Source organism: Macaca nemestrina, chromosome 7 (assembly GCF_043159975.1).
Source record: "Macaca nemestrina isolate mMacNem1 chromosome 7, mMacNem.hap1, whole genome shotgun sequence".
NCBI lineage: Eukaryota > Metazoa > Chordata > Mammalia > Primates > Cercopithecidae > Macaca > Macaca nemestrina.
In genome coordinates, this window is record NC_092131.1 from 56,928,904 (window position 1) to 56,942,593 (window position 13,690).

The 13,690-nt window shown below is 42.0% G+C and overlaps 1 protein-coding gene across 12 annotated transcripts in view; it reads left to right on the top strand.

The window, feature by feature from the left end:
- The window catches only part of LOC105481832 (tripartite motif containing 9), a 272,687-nt gene that overhangs the window by 151,472 nt on the left and 107,525 nt on the right, over positions 1-13,690 (top strand). For 3 of the 12 annotated variants that reach the window (XM_024792880.2, XM_024792882.2, XM_024792883.2), the window contains exon 1: positions 1,554-3,624. In XM_024792880.2, coding sequence (XP_024648648.1) covers positions 2,803-3,624 — 822 coding nt within the window. In that variant the 5' untranslated portion in view covers positions 1,554-2,802. Of the gene's footprint in view, positions 1-1,503; positions 3,625-13,690 lie in introns of those variants that run through there. The other 9 variants (XM_024792881.2, XM_071100192.1, XM_071100194.1 and 6 more) reach the window with 7 other exon arrangements.

Below are 13,690 nucleotides of genomic sequence, written 5' to 3' on the forward strand. Positions count from 1 at the left end.
TGAGGCACGAGAAACGCTTAAACCTGGGAGATGGAGGTTGCAGTGGGACGAGATTGTGCCACTGCACTCCAACCTGGGGAACAGAGCAAGACTCCAATCTCAACGAAAAAAAAAAAAAAAGAGGAAAAAAAGTAAACTTTCAGGGAAGGTAAGCAGACTATCATAGAAGTTAACAAAGAGCATTTTGTGTACTTATCACATTCAGAGCTTGAAGAGAGTAGAACTCAGCACTTGTTGAATGAATGAATGAACAAAGGAACAAACTTATATGTGCCTGGGTTCCAATCCCAGCCTCACCATATTTGACCTTGAGTACTTAACTGTCTTTGTGTATCCTCAGTTTATTTATCTGTAAAATGGGAATAATTGTGCCTATCTCTTCTTGTAATTATAGGGATTTAACCAAGTAATGTATACAAATAAATAAACCCCCTGTTTGGAACAGGGTGAACTCTCAACAAATGAGTCATTTTAAGAGCTCTCCTAAGATTGACTGATTTAGCTAATTCCTAACTAAACAGATCTAATAAAATCATCTCAAGCGACTTCATAATAGACCAAATCTTACTATATTGACTATATTATAAATCTGTGTTGTTCTTTTTGTGAACCCAACACTGCATTACACCATGAGACATCCTCTAAGATTCTCCTTTACTTTGAACTAAGCATAAACTTTCTGCTAATAAGATCTCTTAGATGATATACTATCATAAGCAGAGTTCAAACTCATACGAAGTGTAACAGCTGCTCACCTTGCTGGTCCAGGGTATTGTGATTTGTGGTCAAATGCATACAAAAGCCATAAAAGGACACTCCTTTCTAATATTTTCTCAATAATTAATTTTCATTACAATTCAATTAAATTATACTATATTAAATTAAGTATAAGTAATTTATCTTGGGACCTATAAATTAAGTGTATCCTACAAGTGCAGCTAATGTCCCAACCATACCTGAAGAAATTTTATCTGTGTCTGTAAACAGAGTACATATACCTTTGGATGCTCTGGTCTCCACTAGTTGAAAGCCAGCTTAAAAATAAATCATATCACATGTATGATTAACATGGCTTTAAATAACAATGGGGACTTTATTCCCCCACACAATGATCCTACTGTTCTCATTGCAGCTAAAGATGTCGAAAAGATAACCTAGTTTATGGGACAATTTCTACAAGGGCAGTGTTATAAAATGTCCATTTTTTTTTCTGGACAATAAAGTACTTTTAAATTATCAACATAGCTGCATATAATGAAGTTATCTCGTCTGGAAGGTGGAAAATTGGAACATTTCTAGAACTTGCAAAGAGTTTTTGTCCTTTACTTCATGAATCACTCAGCAAAAGCCAGCTATGTACTATTTCAAATGTTACTACCTCAGAATGTCACTTGACTCAAAGTTTTTCCTTTCCTTTTCTTCTTCCTCCCTCCCTTTTTTCCCTTCCTTCCGCCTTTCCTTTTTCCCCTCTCTTCCTTCCTCCCTCCCTCCCTCCTTTTACAGGGACTAACACTAGAACCATCGCCTCACCACGCCCCTCATTGGAGGAAACAGAAAGGCACACCATGCTGTAAGCTATGGCAGATGCTCAGGGCACGTGGGGTTGAATAATGCTGTTTGGAGTCAAACACTGAGACTCCGCAGCCACACAGTGATTCATTTACAGAGCTTTACTAAACTACGGGCACTCAGAAATAGACAAACTATTCTTGCCTCAATAAAACCAAAGGCCTTGCGGGCCTCGTGAAAGCTCAAGCCAGGTGCTTTGGGAGGCCGGGAGGAGGAAGAGAGATCCGTGGAAGGAAGCACGTTCACACCATGTCACTGAGGCCTCCGGGCCGAGGTATAATTTAAAGCATGAAACGAAGGGGTCATAGATTCTGACTAATGCTGACCATTTCCATCGGTTACCCAGCTGAATCTTATGGCGACACTAGGAAATCGACTTTATACATGCTCTTTAGGAAACGAGGGACGCAGGATGAAAGAAGTCAAGAGTGTCGCCAGGGCTTGCACCAGCGCCGTCAGACTCCCGGGATGGGGGAGCTCCAGGGCACGGAGTCAGCGGATTTACTGAGAGGGAGAAAAGCCCCACTGCCGTGCAGAAGCCTAGGCCCGGGTGAGGCGCCTGCGAAGGCTGCCAACAGCGGAAGAGAAGGGGCGTCCTCCGTGTTGCGCAGCATGCGCCCGCGGTAGGTGGGCGCGGAGCTCAGAGCTGGGAGCCAAACGCAAACGCTGGCGAGAAGCCCCAGCCCCCTCCGCCAGCCCACTCGCTGCGGGGAGGGGTTTCTCACGCCCTCAGCTCCTGGGAGACTGCACCGGAGGTCGGAAGGAAGCGGAGCGAGGATGAGTCATCCCGCCTAATTCCTCCTTCCCGGTCCCCCTAGCCTCCGCACGCCGGCCCCCTCCAGAGATCATGCAACCGCGAGCGAAGACTCACCTATATTCAGACTCTACCGAAGCCCCTGCGGCCTGCGGAGACGAGGAGACGGACGGGTCTCGTGGCCAATGAGAGCTTCGATCTCGTGCCCGCCGCCCAATGGGCCGCGGCTCATGGGCCGGGGCGGGACTAGGAGGGCAGGAGGGGGCGGTCCGGGCTGGCGCGCGGCGCGGCGGCTCCGCTGCAGCGACTCACAGAGCTAGCGCCTCTCCGGGTGTCCTCGCCAGCACTGCGCGGGAAGGCGCCACCACCACCGCCGCCGCCGCCGCTGGCCAGGGTGCTGGACAAGACGGGCCCGTCGACCACCTAGCCAGCTCAGGCACCCGCTGCAGCTGTCGCTGCCTCCTCCCAGACCGGTCCCCATGGAGGAGATGGAAGAGGAGTTGAAATGCCCGGTGTGCGGCTCCTTCTATCGGGAGCCCATCATCCTGCCCTGCTCTCACAATTTGTGCCAGGCGTGCGCCCGCAACATCCTGGTGCAGACCCCGGAGTCTGAGTCCCCCCAGAGTCGTCGGGCCTCGGGCTCCGGGGTCTCCGACTATGACTATCTCGACCTGGACAAGATGAGCCTATACAGCGAGGCGGACAGCGGCTATGGCTCCTACGGGGGTTTCGCCAGCGCCCCCACTACCCCGTGCCAGAAGTCCCCCAACGGCGTCCGCGTGTTTCCCCCGGCTATGCCGCCACCGGCCACCCACCTGTCACCGGCACTGGCCCCGGTGCCCCGCAACTCCTGTATCACCTGCCCCCAGTGTCACCGCAGCCTCATCCTGGATGACCGGGGGCTCCGCGGCTTCCCCAAGAATCGCGTACTGGAAGGGGTAATTGACCGCTACCAGCAGAGCAAAGCTGCGGCCCTCAAGTGCCAGCTCTGTGAGAAGGCGCCCAAGGAGGCCACCGTCATGTGCGAACAGTGCGATGTCTTCTACTGCGATCCGTGCCGCCTGCGCTGCCACCCGCCCCGGGGGCCCCTAGCCAAGCACCGCCTGGTGCCCCCGGCCCAGGGTCGTGTGAGCCGGAGGCTGAGCCCGCGCAAGGTCTCCACCTGCACAGACCACGAGCTGGAGAACCACAGCATGTACTGCGTGCAGTGCAAGATGCCCGTGTGCTACCAGTGCTTGGAGGAGGGCAAACACTCCAGCCACGAAGTCAAGGCTCTGGGGGCCATGTGGAAACTACATAAGGTGAGTCCTGAGAAAAACCCACTCCTAACTCGCTGCGTCTTCCATCATCCGGTTTTGCAGCAGACGGTCCCCGTCTCTTGCGCACAGCGCATCCCAGTGGGGGCGCAATGCAGGTGCCTTCGATGTTTACCTCCCCGGTCTGGTGCATTGCAGGAGGCACGGGGGAATCTTAACCGGCGCACGGGGGACTTGAATGCCCCCACAGAGTTGTTGCGGGGATGTCTTAGAGCGGGTCTCTCGGGGCGCGCTGCCTGCGAGCGGGACGCAGGACGCCCCCTCTCCACGGCTGGTCTGTAGCCAGTGGCCGCGGCCAGTGTGTTCGAAAGCACTGCGTAGCTGGGTAGAGCCGCGCCAGTGCCCGGGGCCGCTAGGCACGCTCGAGGGCAGGGCGGGCTGCGAACCCCCGGGGAGGGACTGCAGTGGGGGCGGTGAGGTCGCGCGGACGGCGGGAGTCTGTCGCTGCTGGATAGGCAGACCTGGTGAGGCACGGCGGAGGGTAGGGGAGACGCCGCGGGCGGAATACTAATGAGCCCGGCTGTGGGCCAGACCTGGCTCTGGAGCTGGAGAGAACGCGGGGTCCTGGTGCCACGTGCTCAAAAGACAGACTGGAGAGGGCAGCCAGCGGTCGCCATGGCAACGCGACGTGCAGACTTGGTCCGGAACCCTTCTGGAGTTGGGACCTGGGACTAGAGTGTAAGGACCGGAATTTGCGAAGTCGCGGCCTGGAAGCCAAGGTGCATCTCCTAGGGAAACCTCCTCCTCCCAACTACACACACACCCACTTCTCCAGAATTCAACCTCTTTCCTCTCAGTAGTTATATGTGCAAATATGTGCAAACTTTGGGACACCTGTTACCAGATTTATCTTTCCAGTCTCTTTTAATGATATTTCCACATGGCTAGACACTAAGAGGCTTTAGCAACATGTTAGGTCGTGCCACTCCTCTGCTCAAAACTCTCCAATTGTTCCTACGCTTCTCAGCCTGTCCTTGGAATGGTCTATGAGGACCTACATGACCTCTTTTCCATTTTGGCCCCCTCGACCTCATTGCCTCCCACTTACTCCCTCTGCTGTAGCCACACTGCTTCTTGCTGTTCCTCAAGTGACACCAGGCACCTCCCCACCCCAGGGCCCTTGCATTTAGTGTTCATTCAGCCTGAAGCTCTCTTCCCCAGTTACCTGACATCCGAATGAGTCACTTACTTGCATCCTTCAGCTCTTTGCTCAGGTATCATCTTTACAGCACCACCTACCCAGACACCCGCTAGTTCCCTCTCAGCTTTGGTTTCCTCAGTAGTATTTATCCTTGTGTGGCATGCTATATATTTTAATTATGTTATTTTTGTATTTATCTATTGCTCCCTGTACACACACAGGCATAAACGAAATAAGCCTCATGAGGAAGATTCTTATAATATGCCCACACTGCTTAGAAGGAAGGGAACCACTCTTGAAGAGATGTGTATGAATTTGCTTTTCATTTTTTTAGATGACCCATTTAGTTGGAGCTGTGGAGTGCAGGGCGGGGATTCAGGATGATTGGAAGGAGCTTTTCTTTACATCACTGAGTTGCATACCCAAGGATGAGATAGAGTAGTGAAGATGGTGCCCAGGCCTCATCTGTGGCCTCACTCAGTCTCCCAGAATACCTTGGACACTAGAAAGGGTAGCTTTTGCAAGTTGCCAACCCTGGAGTTAAGGCTGGAACATTGATATTTTGTTTACAGCAAGGAAAAAAGTCATTAATTTTCAGCAATCAGTGAAAGTTTTCTCAACTCCTTAACCCAGTTGAATGTGATCCATGTTTACAGTCATTCTATTCTCACATATAACCTATTAAATCATATTAGTACTGATGGAGATTTCATTTAGCACAAATTGAAGCCTAACTGGGCACACACCACTATTTTCAGAACAGTTGAATTTAAATTGTTGAAAATGACATTTAATTTTGAAAGTTTTCAAAACTTGAGTTCGCAGCCAGTTTTTTATTCATATTTTGATTTCACTTTTAAACTGCTAATTATAGTCCCTGTTAAATTGCCCTACAAAGTATCCTTGGAACTAAAAAACTAATCACTCTGGAAAAAGAATTTAGAGTCACAAGCTAATTAGGATGGGTAAACCACAACATTTTTATTTTTTTATGATGAGCCTATCCTTGATCTATTAAGACCAAAAGAAACCTTTAAATCTTTGTCAAGCCCCTTGTCAATTTGAAATGTTAAATCATTTGTTTTATTGGCAATAGAAATTATGAGTAGACAGACACTGGTGCTGCCTGAGTTGAAATTTAGATATCTACCTACCGAAAAAGAATGTTAAAACCCTTGAGACATGACGTAAGTAGGCTAGAAGACCATTTATTCTCTGATCTTTTGCACATTCTTTCCAAAACAGTAAGTACACATAATTTTTGTTCAGTCAATATGAGGATTACTAAACTGCCAAGAAAAAAATAAGACAGAAGGATGACATATTTTAACATTCACTTGTCATCTGTTAGATGAACAACAAACATTACTCCTCCACCTTATTTACTTAATAAGGAAGTTAATGTGTTAGCAGCCAGTTTTCTCATATAGTTTATGTTTTAGTTAATGGTACTTCTATCTCCACAAAAACTCACGGTTCAGAATTTCTATGCCCTGCAAGAATAGGACAGCAAAGAATTATACTAACTATACTAATAGGACAGCAAAGAATTATACTAACTGCCCAAAGTTGGGCAGTTAGTTATCAACACAGGTTATTACTAGACCTGAAAAGTTTTCATTCATATTCTATCATATTAGTCATTTCTACTGATAACGCAAGTCCTGCAGAGAAGTATTTCCCACAGGCGTAAATCATCATCTTACACACTCAAGATACAGTAAAATGGCTGAAGTTTATTTTTAAAGTGGTATTAAAAACATCTGGTTGAAATTCACTAGTTTTCAACTGGCCAGATTAAAATGTTTTTCAGATATTTGTGGCCTTCAAAAATCCATGAAAAATAATAACACATGAATAATAATAATAATACTGGTCTTATAAGTCAAATATTTGGTAGCAGTTTTTATTTAGTATCAGTACTTGCTATATTCCTTTATTCAACTTAACTCATTAAAAGAATTATAACACCAAAAAAGTGATTTTGTAGATACTTTAAAATGGACAATTGAAACCACTACTATTACTTTGTGATTTTAAGGAGTTCACCTACGTAAATCCTGATATTATCCTTGAATTCCTGGTGTTTCAATAGTCAGTGAATCAGGGCTGGGTGCAGTGGATCACGCCTGTAATCCCAGCACTTTGGGAGGCTGAGGCAGACAGATCTCTTGAGGCCAGGAGTTTAAGACCAGCCTGGCCAGCATGTTGAGACCCCATCTCTACTGAAAATACAAAAATTAACTGGGCGTGGTGGCGCATGCCTGTAGTCCTAGCTACCTGGGTGGCTGAGGCAGGAGAATTGCTTGAACCTGGGAGGCAGAGGTTGCAGTGAGACGAGATCTCACCACTGCTCTCTAGCCTAGGTGACAGAGTGAGACTGTCTCAAAATAAAAAAAAAGAAGTCACTGAATCAGTAATATAATTGTAATGATCCTTTTGTGTTATGCTTTGGAGCAAAGATTTTCTTTTCCTTTCTATTCTAAACACTATTCATTCTTAATCTTGTCTCAGATGTTATTTTTCTCTTACCTTTGTTTTTATAAATGAAAATGTGCAATTTAAATAGTATTTTAAAATAAACTGTCAGTTAATATGTCTTCAATTCCAAAATATTCTGGAAAAAAATATCTGCTTAGCTTTATGGTGGCATCTCATTAAAGATTTATGTAGCAAAATGTGTTATATAATGCCACTAAAATGATATTCAGTTAACTCTATGTCAGCAGTAAACACAGTATAGTCTATATATTCCTGTGGTAAATGTAACAGGCAGCATATGTTCATGTTTTTACATTTCTTTTGTACAATTAGAACATTCTGTGTGCCATGTAAACATTTTTACAGATATTAAGGAAAATGTTACAGAGAAGACAGTTACTCCTTTTTGTACCTAGGCATAATGGAAATAACTAGATAACAGGAGATCCAGATTTGAGAACCGATGCTGCCACTTACTTGCAGGAAACTTCTTACAAGTGTCATCACCTGTCCGTACTTCCCACCTACAAAGATGTAAGGGAGTTAAAACTATATTTGTGAAAGGATTTTGATAAGGTAATTTAAATGTTTATAATTTACTATTTCAGTTCAACACAACCATAAACTATTCATGTAAAACAGAAGTCAGTGTCTCACCAGTCAACAATTACTGCGTAAAAATCTCATCCCCCAACTTGGGGTGCTTTTCTGGATCCTTTCAGAGCATAGGGTACAGTCCAAAGCTGCTCTGAAAGGTGGCCTAAAAGAGTGAGACTCTTCCTCTTGGGTCCAGAGAGAATATTCAGTTGAATTAAGCTCGAGAAATAAGAATACTATACAAAGATTTATATATTAAACAAAAGTATTCTGTTTCTCTATAAGAAAGCTAGAATAGCTGTTAAGGCTTAGTTTTTTTCATATTCTCCAATAAAGATATTGTTACCAGTTTAAAGTAGCAGAAATTGTTTCTCCTGTATATGCCATGAAAAGATGCTATTAATTGGAATTTCAGGTCAAATCACAGTTTGCATAAAGTAAGAGACAATTATCACAGCCATCTGTTCTTGTGTAATGAGAATAATGTACAGGGAACATTTGTCCTTACCATCAGTATAATACATTGCACTTTCCTCACCTAAACAAGTTGATGGACTTTTCAAAGTGTATATATGCATACAACTTAACTTTGGCATAGAGAAGGATAGAAGAACCTATTACAAGATAAATGTTTAAGAAACCAAATAGTTATAAATAAATATCATTTGTTTATCAGTTTTATCAGGTATTATTCATTGAAAGGATCAGAAACCCACTTAAGTGATCTCAGAGGATTTCATGGGAACTGAAATAAAATCAACTCACAAGAAGAATGGAACTATAAAGCTAGAAACTAAGTTCACTCTCTGTATCAGTCAGGTTGGACTATGCTCCAGTCACAAATCTTTGAATGTCAGTTAATTATAACAGCATCTAATTTCTTACTTATTCATGTTAGTGTCCACTGAGAGTCTTTTTTTTTTTTTTTGCTTTAGCTTGTTTGTGTTGGTTTCCTGCCACTTGCAACCAAGAAGTCCTGACTTATAAAAGCATATGAATTAACACATGTAAATACTTTATTTGAAGATTCTAATTTTTATTCATCCTAGATATTGTCTTTAGAATATTTTGCTTAGAAGGCTGCATTCTGATGCCATAAATACAAATAGAGGGGCAGTTTTTGATTTAATGAAGCAGAAATCATATCATATTCAATGCTATCTACCCATTCATCACTGGGTAGCTTTTATTAGCCATTTGGTTGTTTTCTTCAGCCATTTTTATTGTGAGGTTGTTCACAAAGAGGCCGAAGAGAATTTTTTTTTAACCAACTTGAAATTACTCCATGTATGTAGTGATGACACTTTTAAGAACATTAGGCCAGACCAGAAGGTTCGGAAATCGAACTTCTGCCAATAATTGATTTGTTTGTTTTCAAAGGCAAGAAAACTTCTGAAGATATGTATGAGCACTCCACGATTCTTTTTGTTTTATCTATACTCTAGGTCAGCATTTCTCAAACTCTGCTTCCACAAATTTTCCATAGTTAAATAAGTTTGAGATTCTCCATTCTGAATAGGCTGCTGGTAGTTCACATTGTACATTGTATCAATACACCTATATATACACATCCTGCAGCAAACAAAGCCACTTGATTCAATGTAGCATTTTTCCAAATTTGTCCAACTTTGGAAACTCCCTTAGAGTGCCACACAAGTTTGGAGAACACTAGTTCAGGCAGTTATTAGTGAATAAGTTAGTAAGTAATTGTTATTCATTTTTTGTCTACGTAGATTAGAATACCTAAAACTATGTCTGCAGCAAACCTATCCTCACATCTTAAATCTTGCTTTAATTCTTAAAGCAAATGTTAAAAGTTAAATTTATTTTATTTTTTAAACATTGAAAGTCAAAAGGGTAAAAATAATTAACATAAGTTTTGTAGTATTTATATGTATGACTGGAATACATGTTGTCCCCCTTTTTATTGTAAATGACAAAAAATGATTTTAGGCATGAGGAATATTAATGTAATATAATAAAAAAATCACTTCATTCTACTTTAGACTGCTTTTAGGTCTTGTATACACGATACCAAATGACTGGTCTAATTGAGTTTTTCATTAATCTGTGGTAGATAAAAATAGATTGTTTTAAAGATACTTTTGATAAGCAGAAAAAGACAATATTAAAAGCTTAAAACTTTAATATTGCTCTGGGGACAACATAGCATAACAACTTATGAAGGTAAATGCTTGTTTAATACATTCCAGGTTTTGCTAATATTTTTGTATTGACATTTGGGGTCAATTTTTAACCTTAGAACAAGAGTTATCTATAGAATGGCCACCACAGTGTATCTACACTATCAGAGACCATCTAGGTTTTGTTAAGCAGCATATCTAATTCAGCCCAAAGGACATCTCAAAGCCAAAATCATTCCCCTGTGCTGTTCTCACAACCCTAAACTGGGCCTCTATCCTAAACTGAGAACTAACTCCAAGTGAGATTACCCAAGAAAACCCAAGCAAAATATATTTAACAGCAGGTTTTCTTTTTTTCTAACTGCATCTGTGTCAGGGAAATTGACATCATTTCACTTTTGTTTGGCCCTGGTTTTGCCTTCTTTTTAAACTATCCAGGCCTAAAGTGCAGCATGTTGGCCATGGGTCTAGTCACAGTCCCATCTGCCCGCTTAGCTACCTTCTCCTTGACACCCTCTGACCTTCTCCATAGAGCCCCTCCCTTCCTGTCCACTAAGCTTGCCCTCCCCCAGTTTCTTAGACCAGACCTTCAGATCACCAGACCAGCTAACCTGGCCACACCCAGTTGAGATGAGTCAGCTTCCACAGCTGACCAGACCAGCCTGCCAATGGGGAATCTGATGCTGCTACCCCACCCACCAGAATTACACCTGCACCAGCAATGCCCGCCACCTCCCCCCACCCCAGCTGTGTTTAATTGCAGACATTCTTTTTATTAAATAACTGTAGAGAGGGAGTTTTCTTCATTTTGGCTGATTCAGTTTAAGCTGAAAAAGCAATAAAACTTTTTTTGAGTGTCTAGTCATGAATAAATAAACATCATTTACTCCCCCTCCCCGCCAATCTTCAACACACCTGTCTCAAGAAACTCATCCACTCCGTGGTTTCAATTCCTGTTTGTACCTGATTATCCAAAACAGATCTGTTCATCTCAATCCGCTTCCTCTTCACAGTTTGGTCCCAGACTCTTTTCCCAGCCCTATCACCTGTTCTCCTCAGCCTCCTCCATAGCGCCCATAGCTATGCTGTAACCCTGAGCATCCTGCCACTCTATTATAACTGCTCCTGTGAGAAATCTTCCACTGAGCCCTAATAACTCAATGCCATAGACTGTTTCTTATCTACCTTCTTTCACTCTGTTTCTGTACTTAGTAGAAGTTAGATAAACGTTGGTTCAATGAAGAAAATAATCAGTAGAGGAAGACTAATAACTAGCAATATAACCCGGTATTTCAAATTTCTCAAATTAGCCTGACAGTAATCATTAAATTTTAAATCCTATATTTTATACTTTTTGCTAAAATGTACTGGGCACTTACTACATGCCAGGCACTGCTCTAAGATTTTTACAGCATTTTCTCATTTAGTCTTCATAATCCACACATCTTCCTGTGAGAAAACTGGGACACAGGAAGATTATGAAGTCACACCCACTGTAATTGGCAGGGTCAGGGTTTGAATCCTGGCTGTCTGACTCTACAGCTCACATGTTTAACTGCTGTTCTGTTCACTTTCTGATAAGCCCAGGAAGTTTACCTATAAAGCACAGTTTTATGAACTTACAAAAACTTCAATGACATAACAGATAGCTGGACTCCTTCAGTTCTCGTGTATGAAAATTACTGAGAAATTGAGTCATTTTTCTCCTAAGATTCCTTGTGACAAAATAAATTTAGAAAAGAAATTCTGGTGCAGAAGGAAAGAGGTGACAAGTATGTTGAATATTCCAGAGACCAGATCACCGGAGGTACAGGCCTAATTACCTTGTAGGGGGTTCATCCTGCCTGTCAGAACTAAGTAACAAGTAGGCAGTAAGATTCTACCAGCTTAGCCATGGAGCGTTTTCCTTCTTCTAACAAAATAATGCATCTCAACATTTACAGACATAAAAAACCACAAACGAATAAGTAGATATTAATAATTACGACAAAAAAACTCATAAACTAATATGTAGATTTTCAAAATAAAAGTCCATAGGCATTAAGTATCTTTATTTCTACAGATCTAAACATTTATAAGTCCATTTTTGAAAACACAAAAATAAAACACAGTTTAAATCTGTAAGCAAGTATCTGTTTATTTTCAGTTTTTTCTTGTACCTTTCGCCTATGTGATTAAGAGAAAATATGCGTATTCCAGTTCAGAATAGAAAGCTGATGCAGCTTTCACCGTAAGTATAAAAAGGAATATGTGAACTAGAAGAGGATATTGTGTAAGAATGGAGTTAAACACTGCCAAATAAAATTGTTTTTCATAAGCCTTGCACAGAAGCAGAACTGTGTGTTTTATATTAACAGTTCTGATCAAAGAAGAAACTGTTCCTTTTAAAGAGCTGGCTTTGGAAATAGAAACATTGTTCTTTGGTGCGGGAATAGCCACCTTCTGTCAGGAGTACACATAGATGGTTAATTCTCATCCACCGCTGATTTATTCATGCGACGCTGACTTTCTAGCCGGGAAGCATCAGTTCAGCTTTATTGAGGTTTTTGCTCATCTCCTCTTACTCTTACTTTGCTTGCAGCCTGCACTTTAAGAAGTAACTGTGTGGCACCAAATATTCATCACTCACTCCCATGGTCCAGGAGAGCCTGAGAGAATACACTGTTCTGGCCTGCACTCTCTGTCAGTCTAAGGCATTATTAGTCTCTGAACACAGCAGTTTGCAGAGAGGAGTAAATGGCAATATGGGGAATTAAACACTTTCTGTCTAGAGCAGGTCTTTATAACAGGCTTTGTGATTTTGTAGGGAGCAAATTCTTGGATGGTCAATTTTACACAGGCTCAACTATAAGCCCAACTCATCCAAAGCCATATGACTCTATGACATAGTCTACCTCTTTTGATTGTCTGTACTTTAGTTTCTTTTCATCAGTGCAAATACTCAACAGCTTATTTTACTACAGATATGTATAGTCCATTATATAGCACTGCTGATATTTATGCATTCATGAAGCACATCAATTCATAAAACTAATAAAATGGTGTCACTTATGCTGTCCCATTATCTTGGAATAATGTTATCCCAAGAGCATTAGTCACATAAAATCATATGTAAAACTGGACATTCATCCAATCTAGTAAGTCTAACATGGCATAGATAAATCTATGGTGCTTTTAACAAACAGTTATTATTGATTTTATTGACCACCAGTCATCTGCCAAGACTTAGCAAGGAAATATGATAAACAGCTTTCAGCACATAATCAATGCAGTATGAAGCTGAATGATGTTTACACGCTACCTTGTGTCATCCGGTTGCCTTCTGCCATTATGGAAGTGAATCTATCATGGATGGAACTAAAACATTATTCAGTATTAAATGGAATTTTCTCCACTTTTTACTTTAAGGATCAAGAAATATGGAATATAGAAACTTGTGTGAGCACTGAATTTCCAGACTGGCCTCACCAAGCTCAATAAGCAAGGATTCAAAAATGGCATATTTACACCTGAACTAGGACATGGATTTCTGGTTGCTCTGGTCACTACGTATTTTAAAAAGTGTGGAAAAGTTTGAATTGATAGTAAGCTGTTGCTATTTAGATATAAAGACTCTTACTAAAAGTGTTGGTATTGTCAAATCAGTACATAAATATTTCACATATATTTTTAAATACTATCAAGCTAA